Source organism: Strongylocentrotus purpuratus, unplaced genomic scaffold (genome assembly GCF_000002235.5).
Source record: "Strongylocentrotus purpuratus isolate Spur 01 unplaced genomic scaffold, Spur_5.0 spur5_scaffold_6, whole genome shotgun sequence".
NCBI classification, from domain to species: Eukaryota; Metazoa; Echinodermata; class Echinoidea; order Camarodonta; family Strongylocentrotidae; genus Strongylocentrotus; species Strongylocentrotus purpuratus.
The window spans coordinates 11,617,181-11,635,723 of record NW_022145612.1 but is presented as its reverse complement, the minus strand read 5'-3'; the positions used below and the strand labels follow the sequence as shown (position 1 = coordinate 11,635,723).

At 33.4% G+C, this 18,543-nt stretch overlaps 2 protein-coding genes across 2 annotated transcripts; one reads left to right on the top strand and one right to left on the bottom strand.

Annotated features, from left to right (window-relative positions):
* Window positions 1–290: 290 nt before the first annotated feature.
* LOC587059 (NEDD8-activating enzyme E1 catalytic subunit) lies at window positions 291–13,988 on the bottom strand. The gene is made up of 15 exons (XM_030973116.1): window positions 13,796–13,988; window positions 12,484–12,598; window positions 11,819–11,899; window positions 8,888–8,970; window positions 8,342–8,422; window positions 7,667–7,710; window positions 7,174–7,238; window positions 6,255–6,413; window positions 5,478–5,580; window positions 4,907–5,020; window positions 4,397–4,487; window positions 3,788–3,869; window positions 3,215–3,315; window positions 2,632–2,750; window positions 291–1,994 (listed from the first exon to the last, which is right to left on the bottom strand). The coding sequence occupies exons 1-15, from the start codon at window positions 13,807–13,809 to the stop codon at window positions 1,903–1,905; spliced, it is 1,344 nt and encodes a 447-aa protein (XP_030828976.1). The 5' UTR covers window positions 13,810–13,988; the 3' UTR covers window positions 291–1,902.
* Window position 13,989: 1 nt separating this feature from the next.
* On the top strand, window positions 13,990–18,417 carry LOC576089 (PRA1 family protein 2). The gene is made up of 3 exons (XM_776434.5): window positions 13,990–14,216; window positions 14,973–15,190; window positions 15,660–18,417. Exons 1-3 carry the CDS (start codon window positions 14,038–14,040, stop codon window positions 15,797–15,799), a joined length of 537 nt encoding a protein of 178 aa, XP_781527.3. The 5' UTR covers window positions 13,990–14,037; the 3' UTR covers window positions 15,800–18,417.
* The last annotated feature ends 126 nt before the right edge of the window (window positions 18,418–18,543 follow it).

Sequence of the window (18,543 nt, the reverse complement as noted above, 5' to 3'; positions counted from 1 at the left end):
TTTCAAGCCCCGCCTCTTTAGGAAAGTTCTAAATTAGTATTATCTCTCAAATGCAGTTGGAATTTAACTTTTTCATTTTTTGGGCCTGCAAATGGGACATAGTACCTTTAACACTTTGTCAATCATTATACATTGAGATTAATGTAACTATCACACCCTTGCTAGAAAGTACATGCACTCTGTTTGATATTGTACATGATCAATTTGAATTCTTATTATTTTATCCCAGAAATACATGTTCCTTTAATAAATATTATGGTACTGTGTACTGAGTTATATAGAGTGTTCTTACTTTTACTCATGTTTTACATGTATCCAGCAGTTGGATTTAGGGACTATCAAATAGTCACTGAGACATTAACATACATTTTCATTGGAATTTACAGTACAAAAAGTATAAAGACAGACATATATATGGGGTTTGAAATTTCCAGAGTTTTCCAGAGTGAACGAAAATAAGAATGGAGGGAAAGTTATGGGCATTTCTTCAGTTTTATAGGCCAACAAAGATAATGCAATTGCACACATAGACTGAAACATGTACTGCCTTTATATACATTGGTGGCATATTGCAGGAATACCCTTGATGTACATGTATCCTTCACTTTAATTCGTCTAAATAAATTTATGAATGATTGTTTCAGCAACAAGCTTTTATAATCATCAATTAATATTATCTGCAATTACAAAACAATTTATAGTGGTCCACCTGCATACTCCAACCAGGCCGAGTATACGGCATCTGCAAGAATCTTCAGTATTGAAGGAGGCAGATTATCTTGAAGAAGAAGAAGAAGAAGAACACTGTTTTCTTTGATACATGTACAACTTATATTTCTCCAACACTTGGATGTCAGTGGCGCTATGAAGTATTACAATGTATCAAAGTTTATGCTAATGTGAGAAATAAATATTCTTACATTACATTATTTGTGGTATTAAAACACAACATTTTTATTTTATAATTTCACTATATTTTACAGTGTCTTATATGTTCATGACTAGTCTTGAGTTCAACAGATGGAATGTCTCCAAGTCAGAAGCATGACTAAAATTGTCTTGGGTCTTCTTTTCTTTTGGGGTGGAATTTCTTACATTGGACAGGTTATAAATTTACGATTGTTCATTGAAATAATATCCAGGAACAGTTTGAGTTTGGTATACATAAAAAGGGTTCTTTTCAGTGAGTAGGTCTCTCAAAATAGACTGTTGTGCCACACTTCACAAAATAATAAAGATTGCAAAATGATCTCTCTGTTGGGCAAGTCCAGGCTATTCGGTGTACCATATGTTTTCAAGTGTGGAGGAGTTCTGAACATAAATTGAAATCAAATGTGTCTGATATAAGCTCCAGTAGATCAGATACATGTACCTGGTATATTAAAATCTGAGATGTGAACGGTAACGTAGGAGACGAAATAGCTTGGACTTGCCAAATAAAAGGTACTTTCCATCCAGTGTAGTCAACTTGAGGACATTCCCCTTTCATATAAATACATATGCAAACACACATACAAAGACGCTAACATTACTACCTTTGCATAGAAGAAATTGAAAATAGTTTGCACCATAACTGTCTTTCCCTCTGTATGGCTTTTTTGTTTTACAACATTGATGTTGAATGTACCTCTCTTTTAATTCACTGATAAACAAACAAAACCAGAGAGAGAGAGAGAGAGAGCAAGTTGCCGCTTTTGGATGAAACCGCATGTGCATATAAACCTCACTGTACTTGAGGTATTTGTCACAATTGAATCTTCATGACGACTCTACATACAACAGTAATACTATGAAGTGAAATTTTTCATTTATAAAACTTTCAGTTTTTACATTTCACAGACTGAGAGCAGAACACATGGATTACAAAATCATGTTAATGTTGTACCAATTCATAATAAACTCTCACTTTGGTACAAGTTTGAGAATGAAGATGAGACAGGAGGGAGTTGTAGCATCTGCAACAGCTAATTCATTACCGCTTAACAGTCCCAGATCTACAGAGGAAAACAAGGAATCATTAAAACAAATATAAAGAAAAACAAACATTGAAACAAATATATAAAGTACAACTATGATTCTGTATTTACTTTCGAAATGTATGTTTATAATATTCAGTTATCAAATGTAAAAGACGTAAATTATACAAAGGAAAATCACAAGTCTCCATGATCATTCAGAGGACTACATAGTACTTCTTAGCTCGTGTGATGAGAAGCATCATCTAAAACTGATTGAAAGATTTTGAATAGTAGACTGATTGGTTTGTATCTTATCTGAATTGAAATTAGAGTTTGTAATTTGGAAATGAAGAGGATAAGATGATGCAACTATCTGTTGCAATTGGAAAACTTTTACATGAAAAAAGACCATACTTTTACAAGAGTGAAGGCACTTTATCACCTCCAACAAATTTTCCATCTTTTATACCACTATAGTCTTGCACAAAATTAAAAGTTTATGACAAAGTATTTAGCAAGTCTCCTTAGCTGTGTCACAAATATTAGTAGTTATCTCATAAATGGCATATGTCTCTTATTTGGTGGAATTTTATGATTTGATTTTACAATTCAACATTATAATAATCAATACAGCTTGAAAGTGTAATTATTTTCCACCCGGTTGAAAGCTCACCTGTTAATTTCTTTGGTAGATTTTCCTTTGTTCTTTTCCTGATAGATTCCACACTCTGCATGTACAATGTTTTATTCCTTCCATCTACTGTCGTCGTGATGCTTGGTGCTTTCATTTGTCTGTAAAAACATAGGATTTGAATAAAAAGTCATCGGCCTTTTGAATACTACTTGAAAAAAAATCTTAATTTTCATTTTGTGTCACAGGTATATATATATATATATATATATATATATATATTGTATAGAGTTGAATTACGTGTTAATGATACTTTTCTGTTGCTTGATCGACAAGAAAAAAGTTGCATCATGACTTTGTGCTTCAGGCAATTCCTCTTTCAAATCATAACTCTAAACGTACAGTATTGGGGTTTTGCAGTAAGATGATTTTTTTTCTTCCCTTTTCTTCTTTTAAACTAGCGCCCAGTCAGTAAATATTTCGATTAAAATCTACAATCATATGTGCATATATTGTTCACACATCTTGTGTGCTGGTATATCAAATCACATTAATACAATGAACAATGGTCCTATACATAATAAATCATGTTTCTAGTATCACACATGCTAAAAGAGTAGCTTACAATGTATTGCTCTCTGTAAGATGGTCCACTAGCATTTGTAATGTAGCATCCTCTGGCAGCTCTAGATTCTGGGGTTTTCTACTGCATGCAAGACAGTCTTCCTGTATCATAAACATAATACGTAAATAAATTAATGAATGGACAAACAAATGAATGGATGGATGAGTGGAAGGATGGATGGGTGGATGAAAGAATTCAATTCAATCATGATACAGAGTTTCGTAAATATTTGATTCTCTGGTAACAGTTCACCACTAGATAGCAATATTGTATTGTAAAGGGGGGAGGGTTCATATTTATATTAACAAAATTGTTGTTGTTGTTGTAACATACCCATTTAAAGTCCAATTGTCCATATAAAAAAAACATGTAAATTATATTTTACAAGGGTTTTAAACTTGAATGTAATGAACAGATCAAGAATACAAGAAAATCTGAAAATAACATAGCATACCGCTAGAATGTCTAGACCTCCTTTTTTTTACAGGGTTACCCGATTACTGCATCCATTTCTTCCTATTCATGTCAGAATAAGCCTTTTAAACATCAAACATGAGGAGCTGGAAACATTACCTTTCTTTCAGCCTCATATGTGTATGTGTATAAACCATCTGTGTCATTGAAGACCATGTAATTCTTCAAAGGAAAGCAGCAACTATCAAGAAAAAAAACACCTTGAATTGAAATGATTTATTTCCACATTTCCATAAAAAAATTCAAACAATATACACGAAATACATAGTAAATATTATAAAGGGGGAGAAAATTTCAACAAGAACAAAAGCAGAAATATAGAATAACATCAGACAACAAATGAATTGATGTCAATGTGGGGGATTATAAAAAGTGATGAACTTATAACATAACCCCACATTTGTATTAATAAATGTATAATTTATATTGGAAAAGAAGATAAAACAAAACAAATTAATACAAATTTTAAAAAATATATCTTTTTACTTCAATTATCAGTTGGAAAACAAAAATATTATGATACACTGTAATTCTTAAGCTTTTATCATAATAGTAAACATCAACACATTCTAAATGACAAACTATATATCTCTTAACTTAAATTTACAAAGAAAAGACCCCCAAAGGACAGAAGGGATCTCTTAAAATCTCTGGAGGGAAATATATATCGTTACATAGTGATAGTCCCATATATCACCGTAATTGTACCTTGTAGCAATTTTGAAGGCTTCTGTGACACACTGAGCAGCAATGACTGCATTGGTTGAGGCTACAGCTGGGATGATCCTCTTTACAACACCTGAGAGAAAGATATAAACAGGACAGGAGGTTAATAGAGAGAGAGAGAGAGAGAGAAAGAGAGAGAGAGAGAGAGATAAACAGGACAGGTGAGAAAGAGAAATGGAGTGAGACAGATGGATTGAATGAGAGGGTGCATAGGAAAGACAAGAGAAAAATGGAAAAACAAACATGAATTGAATTGTATTTATAATGAATCAATTTCTTTGTTCTACAAAGGCAAAACATAGAGAATATAACAAACCACATTAACATCATGTACACACTTTTTGAATAATGTGTAAATAAGCAAATCAAATGTCCTATCTCTAAGGAAAATCTTAATTTTCAGAAACATTTTTCTGAGGTCAACAGTAAATATAAATGCTGAGCATTGTTACAAAATAATCATAACATTAAAAAACTTGGCAACTGGTATACCTTGGGTCAATCTGTAGGTGACTCCTGTAATGTTGTACTGGTCAGCTCTGTCCTGAGCCTTCTCAAAGATCCACTGGACATGAGAAGGGTCATCTCCATCTAACAAAATACCAGCTGAAATACAAAGAAAAGACCATCAGTTAAAATAGATATATTTTCATTCAAAAGTGTGCAATTCTGGCAAGGATTCAAAATTAATTTAAAATATAGAGATTCTAACTTTGATAGTAAACTCAATTAGCATAACTAAATACCATCTGCCAAATATCCAGGCCATATACATTGTTTACCTGCACCCTTGTTCCATAATATGTACATATATTTGTGTTAATTGCCAACTTTCAGAGTTTACGGCCTACAGCACGTTTTCAATATTTGCTTTAAAAATATGGCTGACCCAATCAGTTTATTACTATAAAATATCAACAATTCTACACAAGTTTGAAAAACATTTTCTTCAAAGAAATATCCACTGCAACAGCTTAAACTTGGCTTCAAGCTCATATGTAAAACCTTTGGGCTCAAAACTGTTTTCAATGAAATTGGATATGTGATTAATGGTATTACTTACCACCAAACGGATCTTCTTGTGGCCAGAGTAGAACCTTGGCATACTCAATGCAGTGTTCTGGAAGCCTTGGTGTATGAGCAATGGTGCACATGGGAAAGTTCACCTGAAAATTTCATGTACAAACAAGAGAATCAATTAGGAGTGAACATCTTCAGGCAAAACCATTAGACTTCAAAAAACTTAATTATGGATTTATTATCTCATGAAATGTTCAATGCGATAAAGGATATTAGCGATTGTTTGTTTATAATTGAGTTAAACTCAATTTACATCCTTATTCATTTAAAAAACTTTCATGAGTGTAAAAATGTTACAAGTTTCAATTTTACCGGAATATATCAGATTCAGGTTCATATTAGATTTCATAAACAGTCTCATGATAAATTGTCATGATAGCCACCATTTCATGTCAGCCATTTAAATTTGTGAACTGTAACCTTTTAACTTTTCATACAAATATTGCCAGAAAATTCCTCATAAGATATTAATCTGCCAGTATTTAATTGTGACTACATGGACAACAAAGAAATCAGTTCAAACCTACTGTAAATCATAACTTCACTATTCTGTAGATTTACATGCATACTCACATATAAAAAATGAAGAAAAAGCACTGCATGTGTCATTTATCACATTATATTCATGTTATCTATTCGGACAAGACAGTAAAAAAAATTGTAAGACCTACCACAGGGAAACCTCAAATTTAGGGCAAATCTGAAACAACTACCATGAACAAAAAGCCCTTTTACTCTGATCCATTTGAGATGAACATACCTGAGGAGGGTAGAGGTCAAGGGTGCACTCTATACATGGGGTCATCCCGGGCATGATGACCCTGGCGTTACCTTTGAACCCCTCTGTACCTCCGTCTATCATAGGCTTAATGGTGTCTGGGTCCATGTTACCTTCATCATCATACCCGACCATGCTGAGCTAGTAGACATAGAAAGAACACAAGAAATGTTCAAAAGAGGGACAGTAGCTGATGAATATATGGTCTTATTTACCCAGGGTATCCTCATTAGTATCAAAAGTGTTCTTCATGAAGATTAGCAATTTTAATTACCCTAGCGTTGCCATGTACCTATTTAATACACATGGGTTGACAGACACAAATGAGAGCAAAACACCTTGGCCCTGTCGCACAAAACTTACCATTGATGGTAACTACCATGGAAACCATGATTTTGATTGGCTGTTGAGCCCTGTTACCATGGTAGTTGCCATTGATGGCAAAGTTACTATCAATGGTAAGTTTTATGCAACAGGGCCCTTGTCTAAGGATGCTAGCACAAAGGAAAGGTAGAACCCAGGACCTCCTGTATGAGAGTCAAGGGCCTTCATCAATAAACCACAATACTCCCATACATATCGGGCAAGAATACAAGGCAGAAAATGTATCGGATGCAAGAAAATCAATGCTGAAAGCTCATAAGCAAAGATAAGTGTGTTTACCATACATATTCTATGGACTTAATTTATTGTAATCATTAACATTGATATGTAAAAGCTCTTTAAAATATGAAATCCTTCCTTAAAACTCACATTACAAACGACTAAAATTGAATAGGATCTAAACATTTTTAAAGATTAATATCAATTAGGGGTAAATGAAACGAGAGAGAGAGAGAGAGAGTAAAACATAAAAAGAATATTTGAGAATATTTTGAGACACTAGCTCCTTGTAACTTACCAGCATTCCATTCATCCAACGTCTTGCTACGATGGAATCTAGGCCACATACAATCAAATGGAACTCTGCAAATGAGAAGGAGAAAAACAAGCAACAATTACAAAAACCAATCTATTCCATGAGATCAAGCACAATAAAAAGTTCACTTTAAATTCACTTAAAGAGTAGTTTACAAATCTTTACTGTCATTTTGTCTCCCTCTCTCTCCTTTCTTTTTTCAAAATATTAAGGACAATATACATTTCTTTAATGGAAATAAAGTAATTTAAGTCTTCTATAACAACCCCACCCCCCCCCCCCAAAAAAAAAGAAAAGTTGTGTCATAGTTGGATGAATATATATACTATACACATATATATAAAGGTATAGAGTCTAATAATTGTACTTGTTCTTTATCATTATTTTAAAGTTATATGAACTTGCCTTCACTTGATCAAACTAAAACCATAATTAATAAATAATTGTCACAAATTTGATGCATATTCATACTTACGTCTGTAAAAAGTTTCATCAAAACTTTCAATTCTATCAAAGTGACTGAAAGAAAGAGTTAGTTAAGGCAATAACTTGACCATAAGACATAAAAAAAGAATGAAGTAACATACATGTAAAAGAAGATCCACAGCTGCATCATTTATATTTATGCCACATAACTTCATATTCTTATCAATAAATGTATTACCATGCGCTTATTTCACAGATAAATATTACAACTTATGGCAATTACAAAAAGACAGGAAATATACATCTCACTATCAATAAACTGTCATGTAAATTTAAAAAAAAAAAAAAAAAAAAATACTATCAAAATATCAATGATATATTTGAAAATCGTTTATTTTCGCCAAACTAAAACAAATTGTCATTACTCTCAAAACAGGCAAAACAAGAAAGATTGGCAAACACGAAACCTGTTGACTATTGAATTTTCTCATTCCCATCAGCTTAATACAGAGACCAATCGGCTCCCATAAACAATACAAATGGAATTAGAAATAGTTAAACTAAACCATTCATATTCATAACTTAAATTATCACCAAAAACGTCACTTTATTTCTATCTTCAACAAAGTGGAAGATTTTAAAAAGCTGATAAGAAAAATAAATACAAATCAAAGTGTGATAATCTGCACCACAAAGTGATGTTATGCTGATGATATAAGGATACGGTGTGACTTTACAGCCTGCAACTCTGTCATTGATGAAATCAGCTGCTACTGTTGCCTTTCCTTTACCAACATCCTTGGTTCTGTATCCCAATGACAGAAAACAAACAAAACTATTAGAGATTCACTATATTGCATATTTTGTTCCTTTTGAGTGTTCACACAAAGTTGGACAATTAAAGAATTTCCATGGTTTTTATAATATGAAGTATTGAATATTCTATACAAAAGTTCACGAAGAAAGATGGCAAAAAACAGTAATTATCAATAAATCAAGCATGTATGTGAAAGAATATGTTTTATTGGAGTGTCTTATGGAACTAATCTGAATTTTGATTAGAGATTTTGATATGCACATAGGTTAAATATGACATATATTGTTGCTTTTTTCAATAATCATTCCTCACTATTATAATAATCCATTTTCCCTTCATTTTACATTATCATCATTAGTATCATTAATTATTCCCATGCTCATCTCACACAAGGGTGTGATTTAAAAAAGGAGGGAAGAAAACAAAAAGTTGTGAAACATTTTTCTAGCTTACCGAAACAGGAACTGTCTATTCAAGTTTGAAAGATCTATAGTATCCATGTCAATAACATCAATCTGACGAAAACCACTCAGAGCCTGGCAAGGGAGGAGAAAAATATTTTGTATGTACATGTATGCATTATACATAGAATATGAAGTATGGATATTTCCCCCATCACAGGTCAAATGTTTAATAAATGACCTCTACAATGTGCAAGGAGTATCAGTATATACAATTTTAAAGTGAAGGCAATTTTGTGAAATCTACAAAATTTTGCAAATAAGTAAATAGATGCTTGTATGTGTCTATGAATGAACCTAAGGGATAAGCTAAATTGAGAGCAAGTTCATCTATTAGAATGCATTATCGTCTAAAAAAACATAAATGATGTTATTAAAAGATAGGGAGCATATATATCTATTAATTCAAGATTAAATGTGAAAGATCATCTACTCAAGATAGCGACATGTTATATATTTTCCACAGTTTTGCTACACAGGAAGTGTAATATGGAATACTGAAATAAAATGTAGAAATGCATGTACAGAAATTAAACATCCTGGAAAAATGTAAAGGAAGACCACATAGAGCCTTCTGACAACAACACAAAATGATTTAAAAGCTCCTGTGTACAAAACATTTGGATTTTATTTCAAACCACTAATTGAGAAATTCTTCACTTACGGTACTGTCTTTTAACTTTAGTAGTGAGTATCAGAAGAAGTAGGGCTCATCTTTATCAAAAACAACTTTCTACAACTCTCTGGGAATAATTATGCAAATTACAATGGAAAAACAAAAAACAGACAAACTCCGTAGATGTAAATAAATAGATCTCTGATAACAAATCTGATAATAATTAAAAAATTTGTATTTCATCACATTAAATCACATAACTAACACTACATACAGCATGATGTTATTAACTATTGGAACTATCAGTGTAATAAACGGATCTTGTTTGAGTATAATTCAAAATATCCTGCGGAGAGCTTATTCAATGATCTAATGAAGATGATGACACATTACAAATAGCAAAGTTATAAGTTACATAGGAAACTAGATGGAATTCGACTGCGCGCAGTCGAAAATGATGCCTCCGTCATAGAGCAATTTTACAAACCGAAACGGAAGAAATTTTTCAAATTCAAGTTCAATTGTAATCCATTAACATGTTCTCAGAATATCGTGATTATAAGCAATTTCTCATATATGACCCTTTGATCTTTGACCTCATGACCCTAAAATCTACTCAGTTCATTGGCTCTGCAAGATTTCCTGAGTTAAATAGTAATCCATCTGTCAGTTCTAATGAGAATGCGTCCACAAGCTATTTTTGCATACATAATGAGCCCATGACCTTTGATCTTATGAACCATTCATTGGCTCTGCAAGATACATAAATGATCTAAGTTTGGCAGGAATCCATCAATCTGTTCTAATGATAATACGATCACAAGCTATTTTTGCATACATAATGAGCCGCATGACCTTGACCTTTACCTCATGACCCCAAAATCTAATCAGTTCATCAGCTCTGCAAGTAACATACATGACCTAAGTTTGGCAGGAATCCATCAATCGGTTCTTGAGATAAGGCGATCACGAGCTGTTTTTGCATACACAATGTGCGCTGTGACCTTTGACCTCGTGACCCCAAAATCTAATCAGTTCATTGGCTTTGCAAGATACATACATGACCAAAGTTTGGCAGGAATCCATCAATCGGTTCTTCAGATAACGCGATCACAAGCTGTTTTTGCATACATAATGAGCCCTGTGACCTTTGACCTCGTGACCCCAAAATCTAATCAGTTCATCAGCTCTGCAAGATACATACATGACCAAAGTTTGGCAGGAATCCATCAATCGGTTGTTCAGATAACGCGATCACAAGCTGTTTTTGCATACATAATGAGCCCTGTGACCTTTGACCTCGTGACCCAAAATGTAATTAGATTGTTTTCCTATAGTGATACACACCATCACTAAGTTTGAAGTTTAAATCTCCAGTGGTTCTTGAGATATCATGATAACAATCTCAATGTATGGAATTTCATAAGTTGACCTCTGTGACCCTTTTCCTTTGACATACGTGCTCCAAAATCTAATCAGATCGTCTTCCTATGGTGATACATACTATCCTTAAGTTTGAAGTTTAAATCTCGAATGGTTCTTGAGATATCGCGCTAACAAACTCAATACAAGGAATTTCATAAGTTGACCTCTGTGACCTGTGACCTTTGACCTACGTACTCCAAAATCTAATCAGATCGTCTTCCTATGGTGATAAATACTATTCCCGAGTCTTAAGTTTAAATCTTAAATGGTTCTTGAGATATTGTGATAACGATCAAACGGGACGTACGGACGGACAACCCGAAAACATGATGCCTCCGGCACCACCTTCGGTGGCGGAGGCATAACAAATGTTACAGGTTACAAAGAAGGGTGGATGTTAATTCTGAATATTTAATAGACAATTCAGGAGATCATAATCTTCCCTGCTAATATTATTTTGGTATCATCCCCAATATACATAACCTGAGTTCTACAAGTAAAACCACTATAAACATCAAATGACTACCATAAATACAAAACTTCATTACTATATACCTTCTCATCAAAGGCAACATAACTATTTATAAAACTTACTAAGGAACATAAGGGTTTTTTAAGCAAATAGTTGACTCCTATCAAATATATTTGATTCTATGTGCAAGAATCAGGGCCTAAGTATTTTAGTCTTATGTCATATTTCAGGTATCTATAAAGGAAATAAACCATTAAATCATAAATGTATTTCTGTTCTTAGAAAATGTAGTTTGTCCCAGATTTTCTGACTTTATTTATCAGATAATATCTTGCCTCCCCCCCCCCCCCAATGTCAGACACTTATATTGTTTCCTAGATGATCATGTTTGATGGTTGAAACAGTCTTACCAAGTCTTTGAGTATCTCACAGCCAAGACCTCCAGCACCGATTACCAAGACTCGTAGATGCTCCAACATGATCCCAAGCAGCTGAAAAGTTAATGGCACATTTATTTGCTCATTATACATGTATTGTATGATGCTAATATAAAATGAAATGCAAAATCAACATTTGAGAGCACCATTTTCTGGATATGTGGCCCATAGGCCATAGCTCTATGATGCTCGTAGTAGGGCCACCATAAACATACAATCATTGTGTACATTTATATCTTTCCTGCAAAGGGTAACATATAGGGCAAATTCATCATTGCCCTTCCCCAATATCAAATATTTGCCAGTATAGTATTTTTTCATCATCATTATCCTTTTCATCATCATTATCATCATCCTTTTACTCATCAGTATCATCATCCTTTTCATCATCATCATCATCCTTTTCATCATCATCATCATCATCCTTTTCATCATCATCATCATCATCATCATCATTATCATCATCTTCATCTTCATCAACATCATCATTGTTATTACTACCAACAAAACTATGATGCTACTGGGCAGATGTATGCATATATACATGTATGGCAATAACATTATATTATAATAATATAATATAATATGATTATGATATAATATATAAGTCTATTGAGGATTTGAAGATATGAATGTACCTCTGTACTTGGCTCAAATTCTGGAGTAGCGAATGGTCCTGTTCTTTCCAGGAGTTTCCTAATGTGTGTCCATCGCCCTGACCACTCTGAAGCGTCTGGACTGTCCACTGTCATGCTGGAAAGAGGGGAAAATAACATGCTGGATTTAGTCAAGCTTTCTTTGTTATTCTTCAAATTTGTAACCGATTTATTAACTGGAAAAAACTTATCAATCTAAACAACTAGAATAAGCTGATATAAAGGGTTGCATAACTTGCATTAAAGGTAAAGACCAGTTATGGTCATGCAATTGCATTGTGAAAGAAACGTTGTGGAATCGATCAGAAAAGGTTGATCATCTAGCATCTAGCATCTGCAAGGTTCTGGAATCATCAAAATGATAAGAAATTTGGGCCATTCTTCGTAAAGTTACAAGCACTATACACAGAAAGATGTATATGGGACTACCCTATATCTCTCACAGACCATGAGAGAAACAAATTTACCAAATATATGAATTAGTAGGCGGTTTCCCAGCAAATTTTTTATCATCATGTATTAGTCAAAACATATTCTTTCACATGATTGGTAATGAGAGCTTCCATTACATTTTTTGAAATTGGGGCGTTTCCAATACTGGTCTTTACCTTTAGACCCCCCCCCCCCCCCCCCCCAAAAAAAAAAAAAAAAAAAAAAAAAAATTAAAATACAAGTTTATGGAGTACTTCATGCACAACTTGTTTGCTTTCTGGTATAACTGTAGTTTCCCAGGATTAAATCAAAAAACATAGGGAAAAATTAACATCCCAAAATAGATCTAGACATTTAAAAAAAATGGGTCTAAAGATATTTGAAATGAATCATTTACTTTCACGATCATGCCACAAATAACTTTTTTATTTGCAGTTTGACTTTATAACTTGATTAATAGTGACCAATAGTAAACTATTATGAAATAGGAAGCCACCATTCGCTCCGCACAGTACTAACTAGTACTAGGCTATAGTCTATATAAATATAGTATAGAAATAGTGCTTCATGATTGCGTCACTGCCGTCACATGCACTGCCACAGGTCTCCTTTTTCTACTCTACACTCAACTCTACACTCAAGTAGCGACTAACACAAGTGTGTGTTCGCTGACAAATGAGTGATTTCCCAAAAAAATATATAGCCAAAAGGCTTTCTTATCTTTTACTTTGACAGATGTTGAAAACCCAAAGTGCTAAACTCTCAAATTCAAAACTTTCTACAATGTACATCACAAGTATAAGCACATGGGACTACTATGTTCCTCATAAACACAACTCGAAGTTAATACGTCCATACTTACGGTTCTTCGGCCATTATGAAGTATTCAAGTTTTTATACGAGAGTTTTGACACTCAAGAATGTAATGTTGATGTATGGAGATAAAATATTCCGTCCCTCATGCAAAGTTTGACCTGAATTTTAGCTGTTGTGTCACCCTTAACCTTCGGGTCGAGAGGCTAATGAATATCCGCACTCCGCCGAGATCCTGCCAGCAGCGGGCGCTCGGCATTTTTAATTAACAGTCGACGTCAACACTGCAAGATGGATGACATTGAAATCCCCCCTTTTCGCCCTTTGGACGATTTTATCAAGGAATCGGCCAGATTTTCTGCCCCAGCCGTAGGAAATCCAATGAGATGGGCCAACCGAGTGATAGATAATTTGCTGTATTACCAGACGAATTATTTCCTCATTCTCGTCGTCATTTTCCTTATTGTTGGGTAAGTGCATTGTTGGAAGCCCCACGCATTTTTATCTGTGCTGGAAATAATTAGTGATTGTGGGTTGTTGGTGTTGGAAATGGGCGTGGCCGTGGTTATTAGTATTACCCGTTTTTATATGTTACTTTTCGATTGGTGTCAACAATTTAAGTACACTATTATATTAATGTAGGTTGGGGTGGGTATTTATCTAGACATTTCATAAAAGCTGTTGCTTAACATTGGATTCTATTTTAAGCTTTTATGCCTCAATTACGGAAACAGACTAGGTCTAGATCTAGTAGCGGTCTAGACTCTGTATCTGTCGATATTGCAGATAAATTGATAAAATGACATTAATGAAATAACCTTTTTATGCAATATATTGTTGTTTGGAATGATAAATGTTGTCTTTTTATACATGTAGGTGTTAATAATCAGCCAGGAAAGAAGTAAATCTTTCTAATCAAATGAATGCAATGAGGTTCCATTTTCTGTGTCTGTGTACAATAATGTTTTCAAGTTGTAGATATATGTAACATTTATTAAAGTTTACATGTTTAATTTCCATTTCCAGACAATAGAACTGATAATTTGTTCATCTATAGAAACAATAATCTCTATGCAATCTCAACGTTATTTAGTTTATCCAGAACAAGTTAATTTGTAGATATATTTTTTGTTTGTTTTATTTTTGTGTCCAGCTTCTGCCATGGGTAGTTTGGTTATAATTAGGAATGGTAATCCATACTTCCCATTATTTCTTTCTTTCTTTAGATGTATAAATCCTTCGCAGATGCTATTGGGTTTGGCCATTGTGATAGCAGCATTCCTTGGATTTAGTTACTGTTCTACCAATAAGAAAGAAGTGAAGGAATTCAAGAAGGACCATCCAGTGGTCTGTGTGGTCGCGCTCTGCCTTGTGATCTGGCTTCTCTTTTATCTCTTTGGCAGCATTCTTGTTCTTATCTGGGGCTTGGCCGCACCAGCAAGTGGTAAGACAAACAAAAATTCACTTACAACCTCTCTGCAGGGAAACTTGTGGTCTCTATTACCTATCTGCCATTTAGGTCTTGCTTTTAAGTAACATGGATGATAAACATTTTGCAAGAGGTCCATATACACGTAAGAGTCATTCATTTGCAGACAATTATTTTAGTTGTTCACAAGCAGACAGTTATATACCGGTAATATATGCAGAGTGTGTCTAATACATGTCTAATACATGTCTAATACATGCAAAATATTGCATAATTATTTTATGTAAACTGTAGTTCACTTCTGGTGAACCTGTAGGCATTATCTTAAATATGCAATTTAAGATATACTTTTCCTCTAGTTGGAGATCTTCATGGATTTTCTATTGTAAAATAGAAAATTCCGTAGTCTCTCCTTTTTTGAGAGCCACTGTTCCGTATCAGTTGATTATCAGGATCTACATGTACATGTATCTATCTTTTTCAGTGATCTTTATCCATGCCTCCCTCCGGATGCGCAACATGAAGAACAAGATGAGCAAGAAGATAGAGTCTCTGGGTCTGAAGAGAACCCCAATGGGGATGATCCTCTTCACCTTTGGTCTCGAGGAGCAGGCCAGGTCGTGACTAGAGAGAATGGGGTTCCAACTGTGCAGCCGCAGATTTCTCCAGGGCAACGAGCACACCTACAGGCAGCAGCGTGAAGAGGTGGAGGGAAGCTGGTATCACACACCTCGTAATGAAGTCACTGTCCGTCAACCTTACCGCTCACCCAGTAAATTGGCAACCTGGGGAACACTATTCAAGAGTTTATTGCTATCTAGAAATAAATCTTTTTCAAATCAGTCATATCAAATTTGTCCTAAATCAGATGAACCTGTTGATCTTGGACAAGAGGCAAAGGAAGATGATGCTCTCATAACTACTCAACCTAAAAAAATAAAATTTAACTATAAATCTAAATTAGACTAATAACATTTCTATTCCAAGAAGTTATATTCATGGAAAGAGTCCCAAAATTAAGTCGTGTATCCTTTCTTTCATATTATAAAATTTCTTTTTAAAGAATTTCGTCTTCCTGCTAAATATGGTACGACTGAAATACATGTTATTTAGAAAATACAGTGTTGGTATTTTGTAAACTGCTGTTCTATAAATGATGTGGAAATCAATCCCATAGATAAGCATAAATTCTTATTTTTTTCCCCAAATTAAATTAGATGACTTCAACAAATAATCTTAATATAGTCTTCTTACGTTTTCATTATGGAATAATGTGTAGTAGTTTATGGAGTAAATACATTGTTTTGGGGCAGTTTATTGTGACTAAAAAGTGTTCACTTTTTATTTGTAACTAGTATCATCATGTAGCCACTCTAGTCCAGTAATAATGCATTTATATAATTCATACATAGGCTATATATTATACATGTGTGTATCTGTTAGTAGTTAGTCAAATTATAGTTTTTGAATTGTAGTGGGAGTTCATTCATGGTCACAGGTGATAGGGGGAGAGGGAGGGAGAGAGAAAGAGTGAGGGATAAGGACAAGAGAGAGGAAGTGAAGAAATACAAAAGAAAATATTAGTCGAAAATATATCCTTTCCTGTGATGTTCTATCTTCACTTTGACTTCTAGAAAAATATACAATGTATACTTGCCAAAAACATTATTTTCCCCTTTTTCATTTTAAGGAAACCTTCATTTAGTAGCATCATAAATGAAGAAAATATTTCCCTACCTATCTGGTCTCCCTTGAAATATTCCTATATCCTTATTTTGCCATCTGAAAACTTATAGCAGTAAGAAATGAATTTGCCGCTGAATGTACTTGTAACATATTTTGTATAGCAATATTGAATAATACGTATGTCTTTTTTGTAACTTTTGGACCAGTACATTGTAATTAAGCTTTCATGTTGCTTCTTTTCGATCAATGCCCACATTGTACATACATGGATTGTAACTTGTAGTTTCTTGTATTGCTGATCACTTGTGAAAATTTTAGGCATAACAATAAGGGTTAGGTGGTCTCTTCTTACAATGTTGTAGGCTAGTTATGAGGAAGACAATTAATTTTAAATTTTCAAATATTTGAAGCACTGAGTTTTATTAGTAATGAAATAGTCTTTGAAGGAGGAGCACATTTGATAAGTTTATCATATCAATCAAGTCTTCACTACAAATCTCATATACATATTTATTCAGCAATAGGAAGAACTCTGAGTGATGGAATAACTGTGGGGGAAACTCCTTTGATTCTTGGTTATAATTTGTCATATGTTTGTACAGTATCTTGGTAATGGTAAATTAATTGGGTTGTGGCAAGTAGATTAATTTCATGCATATCAATATTTTAAATCAAACTGAGAAAACAAATACATAACTAAATAGAATGTAACAAATCATAATCTTTGTTTAATAGTCAAATAATGTAAGGCACAAAGAAGAACGAAAGAGCGTTAAAGCTTTAATAGACTGAAATTTATGTTTATATTTTACTAACAGAAAAGTAATGTAAGTGACCAAAGGGTGTAAAGATATTCTTGTAACATTTTTATGCTGCTCATTAAATGTTTCCATATGTTTATTTATAATTGATGTGCATACATTTATATGTGCTACTATTATTGTAATCCAACTCTTTCATAGGGTGACCTGAAATGTTTACTCAACCTGTAATATTAAACAAATTTAAGGAACACAAGTAAGAGTACAATATATAAGAACAGTATTTTTTTTCTTCAAATATGTCTATTTATAACAATGATGTTTGCCCTTACAGATACAATTCAGTAACCTAGACGTTGTAGCAATCGTTTGTGGTATGAATTCTAGTAGGAGAACATTTCAATTCAATTATTTTAATTTTCTGAAGGAGAAAAGGGAATTAATTTGATTTTTATGATTTTTATGAATTAAAAAAGAAACTGGTCTGGTAACTTATTGTGAGGGACTATAAGCTGTGACACCATCCATTGAATAAGTTGGAAAAGAAGAGGGATTTGTTGGTTCAAAATCTTCCTTAAAAGCCATATTTGAAGTAGATATGTAACAAACATAAAATATTTAAGTCAAATAAGAAAAAGTATTATTAGTTGAATAAGACTGAGGTTTTAATTGTATATTTATCATATACGTAATATTTGTTTTGTTATTTCTTTAATGGTAAAGGTAAACACTTGATCATGTTACCAATGTTAATTTTATTGCGGCAATGAATAAACTTCAAAGTAAACATACCGTAATTGCCTTATTTTAAAAACTGTGGAGCATTGATGAAGCTTGACATAGATTGGAAGAAGTGTTTGTGAAAGTGTATGTTGTGTTTTAGGATTGGGGGAAATATCAGCAGAGTCGAGAGGCTACATT